Source organism: Caenorhabditis briggsae, assembly GCF_000004555.2.
Source record: "Caenorhabditis briggsae complete genome, chrIII, whole genome shotgun sequence".
Classification (NCBI taxonomy): Eukaryota; Metazoa; Nematoda; class Chromadorea; order Rhabditida; family Rhabditidae; genus Caenorhabditis; species Caenorhabditis briggsae.
Window position 1 is genome coordinate 4,898,505 of NC_013490.2, and position 15,093 is coordinate 4,913,597.

Below are 15,093 nucleotides of genomic sequence, written 5' to 3' on the forward strand. Positions count from 1 at the left end.
CTTCCAGATACATCGGAAAATTTGAAAAAACAGTGAAAACGAGCGAAAAAATTTTAAAAGTTTGAATTCGCGCGCTTTTACTCGCCGGGCGGCCTTGAAAAAACCTCGTCCCTAAGGGCTTTCAGCGTATTTTTCGATGCGTTTTTCTCGATGAAGGAATTTTTTTTGAATTTTTTCTTTATTTTTATGTCAATCTACATGCATTTCTGCACATATTGATGCAATAAAAGTTTTCACCGTACACCACCTTTAAGCAGTCATCTCGAATATTCTCTTTTTTTTTCCTTTATTGCGTCTTCTTTTCAAATCTTCCAAGAACTAATGGATGAGCCTGGACACAAAAGTTTTCTTAGAATATTTTTTTCTCATTTTTTCCTAAATGACTCACTCAAAAACTCCCCATTCAATGTTGGTTGATCGAAGAATAAGTGGAAAACAGCTGAGTAGTTGGTTGAGAATGAAAAAAAAAAGAAAAAGAGAACAGGTGCATTTATTAGATTTTGAGCAGTTGTTACCCAACATGAACTTATCCATTTTTTCTTTTAAAATATTTTTCTTATCCCTTTTTTATTATTTGTTTAAATCCCTATTCAGTTCGTCTTCTGATTAATCCTGTAGAGTCTTCCGTTCTCTTCAGAATCTGTTTTTCTTTTTTTCTTGTACTCTTCATTCTCACATCATTCATCGGCCACCATGTTTTTCTTTTTCCTTCCATTTTTCATCCCTCTGCGCCTTTTTTATTGCAATAACAAACATTTCTTTAGTTTGTTTTTCTGCTTCTCAAGTTAACTTTTATTGTCGACTAGCGTCCTCGGCCTACGGCCGACTCCGCCAGGCGCGGCTATGCCGCGCAATTAGGTGGAGTCAGATGCAGGGCCTTCGGCCCTGGCTCTGTGGAATCAGTTAATCCAAGGTTCAGTCTGTTCTCCCTTTGCTCGCTTCTCAAGTTAATTTTAATTGTCGATTTTTTAAAGTACCAACAAATCTAGGCCTGGAATTTCAGAAGTTTAGAAAAAAATCAAACAGAAAACTATCGTTATTTTTAAAGTTAACAAAATAATTCAAATTTTCATGTAGTTTTCAAAACCATAGGATCTTTTAGCTTTATGTAGAAAAACATTCGTTGGGAAAAATAAAAAAAATCCAAGGTTTTTTTTCTGGCGAAAACCACAATCCTCAAATTTTCTATATTTTCAAGGAGTCATAACTTTTTTCATTGCAATGCTACACAGATACTGTCAACTACGAAAACGGAGTTTCTTACTCAAATTATAAGAATTTTCAAACACATTTTTAAAAATTTGCATTTTGAATTCGCACGACTTCATCTAATGAATGACCTACAGGGTGGCGCATAATTACCCGGGCTCAAGTTTGTACTTTCATAAAACTTGAGGGAAGCGTTGTACTGGGCTTAAATATAAGGTGCAAAAATTGAAAAATTCATCAGTAAACTGGTCAAGTTTCAAATATTTTGATCAATTTTGAGCTGAGTTATCGCTTGTCAAAGTTGCTTTATCTCTTGAAAATCACAAGAAACATAGCACCGTTCATCTTTGAACAATCATAACAATGCCTGGACTTAAGGAATCGCTTTCAAAATTTCAGTAGCTTTGAATCAAACGTAAGATTATATTTCTACCAATTTTCTAGCTTCCAAGACACTTATGTCCAAAGATATACCCGTTTTCCTCAGTCCGGGTAATTGTGCACCACCATCTTTTCCCAGACCCACTTTTACAAAAATCGAGCCCTCAAAAAATTGAAACCGGAAGTCAATAGATGACGTGTCTCAGTCACTAAATCGTTTTTCTGGAACATTGAACACATTAAACGGAGTCAAGTGTGACTTCTGAGTGCTTCTTCTTCTTCTTCTTTTTCTTCTAATCCAACGAATCCTTTCAGTTCGGTGCCTGACATTTTTATGAGGTTTCTTCTTGGAGTCATTGGAGCGTATTAAAATGTTCAATAGTGGATTGATGGCAGATCAAGAATGACATTTATTAGAGTAGAATAGAATAGTTTGAAATAATTTGGGATTTGGAGGAATGCATATGGGAAGAGGATTAAATGAGAATTCCAAATGCAAATTTTGTTTGTTATGAATTAGATTACAGTATTCCGTTTGCAAAAGCTAAAAACGAATTACAGAGCAAGTAGGCATTTTCAAGGTTTCCGAATTACAAAAAAATGTGTAATGGGCAACGATCATTCTTATAATAAAGAAATGAAGTTGCGTCTTTTTCGACGGACAGTAAAAGAAACAGATTAATTCCAGCTGTTTGAAGCGCCGGAGGCGCGGCAAACACTAAAGAAATAGATCAAATCGCGCCGTAGGCGCACCAGCTTGCTGGTACATACATATATACTCATTTTGAAGCTCTTGGCGTGAGAATTTCAAATTTTTTGTTTTCAACTAAATGGGAGCAACACTAACTGCCGTGTTTCCTCTAATAGAAGCTCACCCATACCGTCAACTTGGTGATCAATTATCTCGATTCCTGTCAAAGATATCAAAATTTTTTCAACTGATACAATATTGGTGATATTATGATAAGCAATTTATCAGTCAACAAATTTCTGATATCTCTAATAGGATTCGGGATAATTGAGCTCAAGTTGACGGTTTTGGTGAATTGCTTTTAGAGGAAATACGGTAAATACACACTCTATGTCTATTTCCTTATTGACTATAAATTGATCTGTTTTGGCTCCTAATAGAATCTTCAACATGCGCCTATGCAAGCCTAGCTTTGTTTGATTATCCAATTTTACAACTTTGGGACCGACGAAATTTCAAATTTCATCAAACTTTGGGTTGTGGAAGATTATTTTTAAGCTCTTGAAAAATCATATTTGAAAATTTAAGTTTTATTAATTTTCAGCAAAGTATTGAAATGTTGTATTTCGCATCTTTAGATAGCTTCAACTTTAAAGAATAAGACCACAATTTCGATTTCTGACCTCCCGACCCAAGAAAAAGCTCATTTTTTCATAGTTTCCAGTCATTCGAAATTCCCATTCGTTCCATCTTAACGCGTCCAAGTGTCCTAAAAACATGTTGTCTTTTTTCCATGTTCCTCCTACTTTTCAACTCCTCTGTCCTTCTGTTTTTCAGCTCAAAAAATATTTTCCTTACTTTTTTTTCGCTTGAATGATTTTCCAAATTTTCTTTTAAATTTTATATTCTTACCGAAACAAGTGGAACCCATCATCTTCGTTTCTCAAACACTTTTTTCCTTAAAAAATCTCACGAAAAGAAAAAAACAAATCGAAAAACAAATTTGATTGCCCTGAGAGCCGCCAGAACTAGACATCGTTTTTGTCGAAGGTAGTTCATTTTAATTATGTATCTCTTTCTCTTTTTTCTTCCTTTTCCCTTTTTGCGATCTACGATGAATGGTCTTTCGCTTCTTCTTCCATTGCTCAGTCTCTCTAAAAACTACTGAATATTCATGTCGATTTCATTTCCAATTTTTTAGAAGATGGTGGCTATCTTTTTTTTGAAATGTTTTCTTTTGAGCTTCTAGCCCTTCAGGATCATTTTTTAAAAAGATGCTCTGGAAATTGGAAAATTGAAATTTGAAATTTGATCCTGTTTGGTTATTTTTCAAAAAATGGAAATCAAGACTAATGGTTGGAAAAATGAAAATGGATGTTTTTACCAATTTTCAAATTTTCCTTTTTTGGAAAATTTAACAAACCGAATTCAAAGACATCTTTTTGCAATTTTTTTTCGGAGTTTTTTGGAATTTTCCTGAAAATGAGGAATTTTAAAAAAATTTTAAACTTTGGAACTTTCGAATTTCTGGTTTTCCAAACTTTCTGAAATTCTGAAGTTCTGAAGTTCTGAAATTTTGAAATTCTGAAATTCAGAGATTCAGAGATTCTGAAATTCTGGAATTCTGTATTTCTGAAATTCTGAAATTATGAGATTCTGAGATTCTGATGTTCTGAGATTCTAAGGTCGAAAGGTTCTAAGATTCTAAGATTCTAAGATTCTAAGAGGAGATCTTTTTTAAGATTTGAAATTCTAAAATTCTGAAAATTCTGTAACTCTGAAATCATTATTTTTCACAGTTATGGAGTTGTTTTCACAGTTATGAACTCTTTGAGCCATAATAATCGAATTGTGTCCAATTTGTGACTAATTTCTGAAACACAAGGTTCCTCTCCGTTCTGCCCTAGTTCTTCCGCATTCTCTCTGTTTTGTTATAAACTTCTGTCCCCTTTTCTTTATGCTTTTTTTCTGACTCATCCTGTCTTTTTCCTGTTCTCTCCACTCCTGTCGCTGAGCATTTGTCTGAGATATAAATGATGATTTTCCTTCTTCTTCTTCTCCGCCCAGTCTTCTCTTCCTTAGTTGATGTCGTTCTCTCTCCATCGAACACCCCAATTATCCATTTTTTGGGAGTAGGAGTGAATTTTCCGCCCTTTTTCCCATATACACACCTCCGTCTTTCTTTTCTCTATAATTTTCTACCAACAACAGGAACAGAAGAAGAAACATCAAAATGCAAATGTTTCGACACTCGTCGGCGGATGTGTGGAAGGCGAAGAAACCAACACTGGAGAGAAGATCAACTGATGGGAGACGATCATCTGTGGTGGATTGGATCAATGGATTAAGTGATAACAACAATTATAAAACGGATCTTTGGGTGGAGAAGTGAGTTGAAGTTTTTTGAATGAATTAGAAGATGCCAAACTCAGGAGTAGTAAAAAACCAACTCCTAAAACATAGGCTCAACTGAAACAAACTGGAACAGACAATTTGTAGTTAAGGATAATGTTGATAACTCTTTTATCAGTTTTAAGCGCATCTGAATAACTGTAGGACACAATGAATTCAATTTTGTCCTAAAAACTGTTTAAAAAACGTTTTTTTTTTCAATTTTCAAGGTAACTTTCCCTGAATACCGTAAACACTCCAATAGAACGCCCGCCTCTTCTAATTTTCAACTTTGAGCTCAATTATCTCGGTTTCTGTTAAAGATATCAAACAGTTGTCAACCGACAAATTGTTTATCATGATTTCACCAATAGTTTATCAGTTAACAAAATTTTGAAATCTTCCACAGGAAATGAGATAATTGAGCTCAAACATTACAGTGTTGAAGCCCTTCCATTACAGGTTTTACAGTAACTGTAGCGACAATAAATGTAATTTTGTCATAAAAAAGTTTAAAACATCCGAACATAAAGCATTCTCCGATGCATCTAAACCTTCCAATATGAATTATAGAATTTTCAATTACCCTATCTTTAAATCACCAATCACATGTGATAAGGTTCATAAGACTCGACCCATGTACCTTATTATTAAAGTTTCTCCAACCCAATCAACAAACATCATCTTTTTGAGAACATGAACATTTCAGACACGATGAGGGGTGCGAACGAGTGACAAGAAACGGAAGTGTGTGTGCTGTTGAGGAATCAGAACCCGATGTGCCCACGCAACACAAGGAAGTTTTGCTGACCAAACTCAAAATTGAGGTTCTACTTTTTTTTCTTTTTGAAAAATAATTTTGAAAAACATCCTAAAATGGTTTTCAGAAAAAACTAATTTTCAGATCAAAAACATTATGGCAGAGCATGGTGCAAAAAACTATCTGAATCTCAATTCGCCATATGTCACTTCTCTTTGTGGTGAGTATACAATTAGGAAACATTCTGGAATTCTGAAATTCAAAAAATCCAAATGCTTAATTCAGTTTATTTCAGTCGCCGTCGACGCTTGCCTCATGGATGGTCTTCGTCGACGTCTTCTAACTCTTTTTAACAGTCCGTCATCAATGTCACTTCTTCAAATAATTGCCAAATCAAACGGGTCGGCACAACAGGTTTTGGATCAGACAAAAACGATTGAAGAGCATCATACGAGTGTAATTCCGGTGCATTTAATATGGATTCGCGAGGCGTTGTATATGAAATCACTGCCCATTATTATCAATCATTTTATTGACTCTAAAAGGTGAGGAATCATAGAAACGACTGCTTCGAAAGGCTAGTATTGTTTAGATTCGTGCATTTTTGCTATAGGTTGTACAGTACGGTTCAAAAAGTTATTTGGAACATTTTCCATTTTCCTCGAGCCTGTAAACGCGTCCCCACACTGTCAACTTTGAGCCAGTTTATCTAGGTTCCTGTCAAAGGTATCAAAAAGTTGTCAGCTGATAAATTGTTTATCATAATATCGCAAGTGTTTTGTCAGTTGACACTTTTTTGATAGCTTTTTAGAGAACCAAGAAAAACCAGCTCAAGTTTGACATTGTGGGGTCCTTCTATTACAGGTTTTACGGTAGTCGTAATCGTCTGGATTTGTACTTTTCCATAATTATAACTTTGATAGAACTACAGGGTGGCCGATAAGTATAGGACGTTTTGAAAGTGCTCCCATTTTTTCAATTTGAGGATTTTTCGAGAACAACCTTTATTAAACAACAAAAAATAAGCAGAAAATTTGATTTTACAAGAGAAATTCGAAGTTGGATCCACGAGCTTTGACACAGGCTCTCAAACGTTTCTTCACCGAATTGACAGTGCGCCGCAGGTATCCGTCGTCGATCGAAGCCCATGCTACCTCGAGAGCGGCCTTCAAGTCATCGACAGTAGCAAAAACTTTTCCCGCGATCTTCCCTTCCAACATGCCCCAAACGCTGAAATCCATCGGATTGAGATCCGGGCTGGAAGCAGGCCACAAGTTCTTGTCCAGGAATCCAGGGAAATGCGCCTCCAAGACGGCCAATGTCGATCTCGAGCCATGGGACGGTGCCCAGTCTTGTTGAAGGATAAATGGACCACCAGCAAAGTGCTGAGTGACCCAGGGTAACAAATTATCCATCAACACAATCTTTTGGTACACCTCCGAGTTGATTTTCACATTTCTTTCAATGAAAACCAACGGAGTTTTACCGGTTGCCGTGATACCGGCCCAAACCATGACACTTTTCGGGAAAAGGCGGTTATGGGCAAGACGACGTTTCGGAGACATGCTGTCATCCTTTGACAATAACTGTCTTGGTTTTGACGGTTGAGAAGAGGTTCAATAGTGAAGATCTTCTCGTCTGTCCAGATAACGTCAGAGACGCGGCGCACTTGAAAGTGCTGGAGTAATTTTCGGCATTTTTCGAGTCGCATCGCTTTCGATTTGTCCGAGAGGTACTGTCCACGACGTAGTTTGTAACTTTTGAGCTTCAAGTCGTTCTTGACAATCGATTGGACAGTGGATCGGGCAATTCCAAGCTGTGACGCCATCCTATTGAGACTCAATCCATCATTTCGAATGATCCGTTTCTTGATGATTGCACGAGTATTCCGGGTGTTGACAGAACGTGGACGTCCGCTTTTTTTTACTTCAGAAGCATCTCCTCGCTTTTTGATAGCAGCGACAACGTTTCGAACCGTCGAAGACGAAATTTGAAGGCGTCGAGCGATCTCAGCACTTCCGAGGCCTCTCTTGAACAAGAGTTCAATGGAAGGACGATGAGGAGAACTTTTCATAGCTCGGCGATATGGAGAAGTGAGAACAAATGACTGAGAAGCTTACTTATATAGTCTCTGGACTTTCGTAAAGTTTCGAAATTTTTCGAAAATATCCCTTGGCACCGTGCCAGGGAACGCTGAAAGCGAGCGTCCTATACTTATCGGCCACCCTGTATTATTTAATTTTAATTAGTCCGAAAGGAAAAACAGTACCAAACAAAACGATAGCATGTTTTGACTATTTCAGTGGATAAATAGTTAGTTTTGGTCCCTAAAAAAGAAGTCCTGATTTTCCAATTTGTTTGTGACCCTCCGTGCATACTAAAGAAAAACAGGTCTCCAGTTTTGGAATTAGCAACTTTTTTCTGCAAATTCAACTGAGCGAAACATGGAGCTTCAACGTGTGGCAACTCTTTCTCCAGTGCATTTTCAGCACTTGTTTGGTTACAAACGGCATATCTCATTAGAATAGAATTCGACAAAAATGCTCTCAATTAAAAAAACTGATATCTTCTTATGTCTGGTATAATCTGAACTTTTCAGGGTAAAAGTTCTGAAATACTTTTTTACGACGCTAAAGATGACTTTTTTCCACCGAAAACTTTCACTATGATATATTTTGTACGGCATAGTACAGTACAGCCGCAGTGCTATTAACAAAAATTTTAATATTTTGAGTTCCAGTTGATATATTTCACCTGAACGAATTATCCCAAAAACTTCAAAATACAGTTAAACCTGTAATATAAGGGTCCCCTCTATGTCAAGTTGAAGCTAATTTTTCTCAGCTCCTATGAAAGATATCAAAAATGTGTCAACTGATAAAATGTTTGTCATATTATGATACACAATTTATCAGCTGGTAATTTTTTAATATCTTCGACAGTCAATAAGATAATTGAGCTGTCATGTGATTGTTCTTCGAACGCTATAAAAATTTGACTCAAAAATTCATAATTCCAAGCATATTTATGCCATTTTCACAAAAATTTCATTCCCCAGACACCAACAAAAACTACAAAAAATTCCTATACAACTATGATTTTTTTTCTTTCCAGCGTACGTCGCTATTACGATAGCACCGCCCTTCTTATGGATCCAGTCAAAGGACGATTAGTAGCCACACTTCTTTGTAAGTCACTCAAAAAGTTTCTCGAAAAAAAGTTTCTGGTTTTTTTTTGCTCACTAATTCTTGATTAGTTTCTCTTCTTCTTTTATCTTTTCTTCGTTGAAGATGGCGTAGAGGACCAAATAAGTAGAAAACATGAGAAGAGATAGAGAAGACGTAGAAGTAAAGAGAGAAAACACGGAAAAGAAAAAAAAAGAAAAAGAAGAAAGCATGAATCCAAACGAGAAGATGAAGCCTGAGCTGCACCAGAAAAGAGCCCCTCATTTTCCACGGCTCCATGTAATTCTGTCTCTGTGTCTCTGTTGTCTCTCTTTTCTCTCTCTCTCTCTCTCTCTCTCTCTCCTGAGTCACTGCCTGGTAAAATAAGAGCAAAAAAAGGCGAGCAGAGGAAAAAATGCTTTCCTTCCGTCATTCACGTGATTTATGTGACATTTATTATTATATGGATCGACATGAAGACGTACATCCGGTCTTTGAACTTTTTTCTCCTAATTTGACATCTCACTTGCTAAAAGACTTGCTAAAAGAGAAGAGCGCATCAAACATCGAACGAAAAAATGCAAATTTGTTCACACCCAATCGTTTTTTTTCCCGACAGAGAAACGAAAGACAAAACAAACCACCACCGTGTGAAAATGCTCATAAATAGAGAATTACGTCCTTCCCGTCGTGGTTTTGGAAACGAAAAAAAACTGCTCACTTCCATTTTTATTGCTATTCCGGCTTTTTGAAAAAATAATGACCTTTTGGGTTGGATATAGAAGAATTAGGTCATGGAAAAGTTTTCAGGCAGCCAAAAAATTCTTTCTTAGAGTTCTGTGTCTCTGTTGTCTCTCTTTTCTCTCTCTCTCTCTCTCTCTCTCTCTCTCTCTCTCTCAATCGCACATTTTTTCTAATTCGCAACTCTCAATGACGCGAAGTTGTCCTTTTCTGAAAATATCTGAAAATTGCTCATCCTTAAGAATGACGTCATTAAGCTGAAACTTCCAGAATAAGAATCCTTATAAAAACTCAAAGTTCATAAAAACATCATTCTGTTGATAAGGATTTAGATTTGGAATTTTCTGGTTTTTTGGATTTTCAGAAGATTCTGTTTTTTGTTAGTTAGTACTTTTTCAGTCAGTGTTTTTTTAAAGATTTTCTTCACTATTACCGTAAAACCTGTGTTAAAATGTCCGGTTCTTCTATTACAGGGGTCCTTTAACCATGGGGGCCCCTTATACTTTTCCAGTCATTTTTTCCAAAAATTGTCAAGAAGAAATCTTTCAATTTCTAGTTCAAAGTGAATGAAAATTCACCAATTTCACCGATAATGAGAAGGTTTTGGAGCAAAAAATATTTTTTTTAATTTCAGTGAAATTTTAAAATTCAAACAACCTGATTTTTGAGGGGTTCTTCTATCACAGGAACTCTTTTAGTTTTCCAAGACTTCTCAGAGGGGCCCTTCTAATACAGGTTTTACGGTAACTTTAGATTTCCCAATCCTACAAAGATAATGTTTGCTCAACCCTTCTTCCCATCCTATTTTTTCCAGAATAGTGCTCATCAGTTTTTAAGTTAATTTGAAAAAAGAGGAGCCTCATCTGCCGCTGCTCCGTCTGTTTACAGACTAATCGAGTTTTCTTTTCTACTTCTCTTGTTTCTCTCTTCTAATGGAGAGAAGCAGAATCCTTCACAGAAAGAATTCTTCTTCTCATCTGCTTCTCTTCTTCTATTATACATATACTCACTAATGAATATTGCCCCTTTTAGCATCTATATATATATACATCTCCATATCTATATAGATCGATTCCCTTCTTCTTCTTTTTTTTTCATTTTGCTTTTCTTTTCTAGAATTCGTGCGAGATGATGAGCAAAATAGAGGCGCTTGTTCTGCTGCTGCTCATTTCTTCATTTCCTTTCCTCCCCCCAAAATCCAACTAGTTTTGCATTTAAATTTTTTCTTGTTTTGCTGGCGAAAAATTTCGACGAAGGAGGAGGATTTGCTAAAACCGAAACCCTTCATTTTACGAAATCAGAAAACAAAATTCAGATTTTCTTGTTTTTGCAGTGGCTCCGTGTATGGTAACATATCGAAGAATGAGCAGCCGAACTCAGAAAGAAGCAACTGCTGAAGAGTTGGTCGAAGGAGCATTTAGAGCTAGAAATGGAGAAAATTCTGGATCGACTTCTGGAGTCGGTGGTTCAAGGCCCCCATTATCGGTTGGTTTTTTATTGTCATTTTTATGTTTTTGAAATTTATATGAATTATTCCAAAGATAAAGACTACATAAACTGACTAAAAAAAATTGTACACATTTTTTTTTTGGTTTAGATTTGGGAGATACTGTAGATATTACAGTTTTTCCGGAAGTTTCCATTGAGTCGTTCCAAAGAGTTTTGAATCAAGCCAGAAGGGTTTCTGGTATATTGTTCTGGTACAAAAAAACGGAGCTGTGGAAGAGAAATGCCGGTGGCCGTTGCCGAGGGTCCCACAACGACAACTACCGTAACCTGAAAATAGTGATTTTTTCGTTAATATTTTCTCGTTTTTCACTGCTTTTTGTCGAGATTTCTTATTTTTTCAAATATAAGTCGGTAAACATTTTTTTTTCGAGACATCAAATCCCGAAAATAAAATAATTTTCAGGTTACGATAGTTTTCGTTGTGAGACCTTTGGCCACGGCAGCCGGCGTTACCCACTCACAGCTCTATTTTTTTGTACCAGATATCAAAAATTTTAAATTACAAAGGTTAATTCAAAGTTTTTTTTTGAAACTTTCAGACTAATCAAAAAAGTGCCGCTTAAGAAAAAAACTTGTAATAGAAGGGTTTTCTAGCTTGTAATTTTGAGCCAATTTATCTAGATTCCTGTCAAAGATATAAAAAACTTGTCGATTGATAAATTGTTCATCAGAATATCAGAAATTTTTTTTGGTCATGTGACTAATTTTCGATAACTTGCATAGAAACTGAGATAACTAAGCTCAATCTTGACCGTGTGGGTACACTTCTATTACAGCTTTTACTGTAACCTCTACTTTAACTTTGAATTCTTTGAATTCAAAATGTTCCAAATCACATCTCCGTTTTCCAGATAACTCGTCAAGTATCCAGCATAGCTGCATCGGTAGAACGCAATGGATCAGTTAGTCGAGACTATGTATTCTCTCTTCATCATAGCTGCAAATCGACGCTTCTCTATGGAAAGAATAATGTTTGTGTGTCGATGAATGGAGGAGATTTTGCGAAGGGTGAGCCTTTTTTTTTAACTCAAGAATTCCAAGAACTTCTCAACTTTCCAGGATACATGTCACTTCAAAAGTTCTACGACGGGAATCTCACCTTGAAATGGGTACCTAATCAGCTTATGCACGCCAGTTCTCAGCCCTCTTCAGGACACTCCAACAATGGAGAATTCACAAATTTCTGGAAGAATACAATAAACATTGAAATGCAAGACATCATCTACATTCATCTTCATCAGAAGGATGAATCATCTCCAACATGTCTCACTTTTGTGAACTGTGAAGGTGTGCAATCTGCTCCATTTCAATTACCAGCTGGACAACATTCAATTGCATTCCTTTCTTCCTTGGAAACTGGTCTAGCTCCTCTTTTACGACTTGATCCTCCTTTATGGACCAATTTGACAAAAGGTATTCCTTCTGTTTCTATAGCAACCGATTATTTGTTTTCCTATCAAATTATTTTGCCACCTGATCACCCTAGGGACCAATATGAACAGGTGAATGCATTTCAGAGAAAATTCTGCCTCGCCTACGAAAGAGATCAACGGCAGTTGCAAATCCCGCTATGCTTGACTACGTGTTCCGGTTGGTTAGGACTTCTGGAGTCGAACCGGCACCAGAGGATATTGAGGATCCGTTGGCTCCGTCGCCGATTCCACCGATGCATGATAATTGGTAAGAGGGGATTACTCAAATTGGAAAATGCTAGTTACTAGGATTTATAGTATTCAGATTATCAAAATTTAAATTTTAGAAAATTCAGGAATTTGGAAATATCCAAAAATAGAAATACTTGGAATCAAAAATATAGGAGACCAAATTCTAGAAAAACAACTTTTACTAGATTTTCTGATATTTTCTTTTTGTAAAAGCTGAATTTAGGGAAGTTTTTGAATTATTGAAATTTTCGAAGTTTTCGGAATTTCTGAGATTCCTAGAATTTCTGAAATGCAAAAAAAATTCAAGGACCAAAATAACCGACTAGAGCCAAAAATCTCAGAATGTTCAAAGTTCTCAATATAGCGAATTTTCAGTGTCTCCCTTCCGAACTCCCCATACATTGTGGACAATGTAGACAGTATCGTCAAGTAAGATTGCACCTGTTCCTTTAATTTCTTGAGCTCCGCCCCTTTCAGTTTCCAAATCGGCAAGGCTTGCCAATCGATGCGAAACCAAATAATGGCTCGCGCATTTTACGGATGGCTCACCTATGTCCGTCATTTACGAACCATCAGAACTCATTTGTTGCATTTGGTAGACACGAAAACTCTAATCTGTGATGATGATTGTGATCCGGTGGATGAGAAGTTCTGGAAGCAATGTCGAGCGGAACCTACAGTAAGATCCCTCTAATAAAAAACCCTCTGACAATTCGAATTTTTCAGAAAGAAAACGAGGAGGAATTTTTGAAAAGAGTATACTGGCGAGGGATTGAAGGAGTGAACTCTAAAGAGATTCGGAGAATGGCATGGCCCTATCTGCTTGGATTATTTGAGTGGAATGAGTATCCGGAGGGAAGATTCGAGCAGTTTACGAAACAGTACTGGGAAGACGTAAGGAGTGGAAATTGAGGTGTTTGTATGAATAATTTTTAAAGATCGAAGAGTGGAGAGTTCTTGAAGCAGAAGTTAGAAGACGTGACGAGGAGGCGTTCCGAGCTGCCAGAGCACGAAGAGCTGGATCTCCAGTTCGAGAAGAATCTTGTGAAGTTTTCGAGGATCCCAATGAGCCAACTTGCTCTCAACACTATGATCGGGAGAATTTGATTTCTTTGTTCCGTGCAAATCTTCATAGAATAGACAAGGATGTAGAGAGATGCGATAGGAATCTGATGTTCTTCTCGAACAAAGACAACTTGGAGAGCTTGAGGTACGATAGTCAGGAAACTTGAATTTTTCGAAAAGGGAAATTTCAGACGAGTCATGTACACCTACGTCCGTCGAAATCTCGAAGAAGGGTATACCCAAGGAATGTGTGACCTGCTTGCACCACTCCTGGTCACTTTTGAAGATGGTAAGGGAAATTTTATGCATTGATAAGTGATAAAATTGACTTTCAGAGGCGCTTACTCTCGAATGCTTCTCAATTCTAATGATCCGCCAACGTGGAAAATTCCCACAGAGACCGGGAATGTCAAAGTGTCTCCTAAATTTGAGATCATTGATTCAGGTGAATAAATTAGCCAAATTATAAAACTTATGAGAAAGTTTTCAGGTTGTGGACCCTCAAATATATGGACTGATAGCTGACATCGACTACGCACAAGCTCTGTCATTTGCATTCAGATGGTTCTTGTTGGATTTCAAGAGAGGTATAGAATAGAATTATCAAGATCAAGGTCAGATCAAAATTATTTATTTCAGAACTTTCATACGAATGCACTTATAAAGTTTGGGAAGTGATCTGGGCTGCACAACGTCTTCGAATCACTAACGACTTCTCAATCTTTTTCGGTCTCGCCACGATCACAAATTATCATGATGTCCTTATCACCAACAACTTTGACTACACTGATATGATCAAGTTTTTTAATGGTAAGGGAGAAAAGGTTTTGAAAAAATTGGAGTTACTGTATTTCTTCTAATAGAAGCTCACCAAAATCGTCAACTTTGTGCTCAATTATCTCGATTCCTGTGAAAGATATCCAAAATTTGTCAACTGATAAAATATTGGTGATATTAAGATAAACAATTTATCAGTTGACAAATTTTTGATATCTTCCATAGGAAAAGAGATAAACCAGTTCAAAGTTAGAAGGTCGGCAGCCGGCACGTAGCTCAACCGGCGAAGCACCGCTTTTTACTTCGAGCTCGATTATCTCAATTCCTGAAAAAGATATTAAAAAGTGATAAATTAGATGAAAGAAGGTATCATTTTTAAAAACCAGAATTGAAAAAATCTTCTAAATACAGAAACCCATCTCTTTCCCCATTTGTTTACCTCTTCTTTCTTCTACAGAAATGGCCGAACGACACGATTGTTCACGTCTTCTCTCTTCTGCACGGACCCATGTCAAATGTTTGCAGAACCTCGTGCAACACCTCAAATAGAGTGGAATCATCGATTTTTTTTTCTTTTTTTTTCTTGTTACCGGTATTTTTTCCAAATGTGTATTATTATATTTTAATCTAATTTTCAAAGATCTCAAAAATATCTTTCCATTTCTTCTTCCCCCATACTTCTCGGTTAGTTCCCAGTTACTCCTCCTCCACAAAAAAACTTCTACATATAAATTTGATTTT

At 36.6% G+C, this 15,093-nt stretch overlaps 3 protein-coding genes across 3 annotated transcripts; 2 read left to right on the plus strand and 1 right to left on the minus strand.

Annotated features, from left to right (window-relative positions):
- Nucleotides 1-186: 186 nt before the first annotated feature.
- CBG26007 lies at nt 187-806 on the plus strand (the record flags this gene model as incomplete). Its single annotated transcript, XM_045243706.1, has 4 exons — nt 187-200; nt 472-484; nt 621-728; nt 786-806. The coding sequence occupies 4 exons, from the start codon at nt 187-189 to the stop codon at nt 804-806; spliced, it is 156 nt and encodes a 51-aa protein (XP_045100096.1).
- A 3,708-nt stretch (nt 807-4,514) lies between these two features.
- On the plus strand, nt 4,515-14,901 carry CBG18399 (the record flags this gene model as incomplete). Its single annotated transcript, XM_045243707.1, has 17 exons — nt 4,515-4,669; nt 5,382-5,499; nt 5,577-5,977; nt 6,593-6,652; nt 8,547-8,620; nt 10,671-10,822; nt 11,698-12,259; nt 12,364-12,526; nt 12,886-12,939; nt 12,973-13,189; nt 13,237-13,404; nt 13,449-13,720; nt 13,767-13,864; nt 13,911-14,020; nt 14,066-14,162; nt 14,215-14,399; nt 14,764-14,901. The coding sequence occupies 17 exons, from the start codon at nt 4,515-4,517 to the stop codon at nt 14,899-14,901; spliced, it is 3,024 nt and encodes a 1,007-aa protein (XP_045096473.1).
- CBG18400 lies at nt 6,919-7,506 on the minus strand (the record flags this gene model as incomplete). The annotated part of the gene is made up of 1 exon (XM_002642349.1): nt 6,919-7,506. A coding segment is annotated over one exon (588 nt), but the record flags the coding sequence as incomplete, so codon positions are not given.
- Nucleotides 14,902-15,093: the final 192 nt, after the last annotated feature.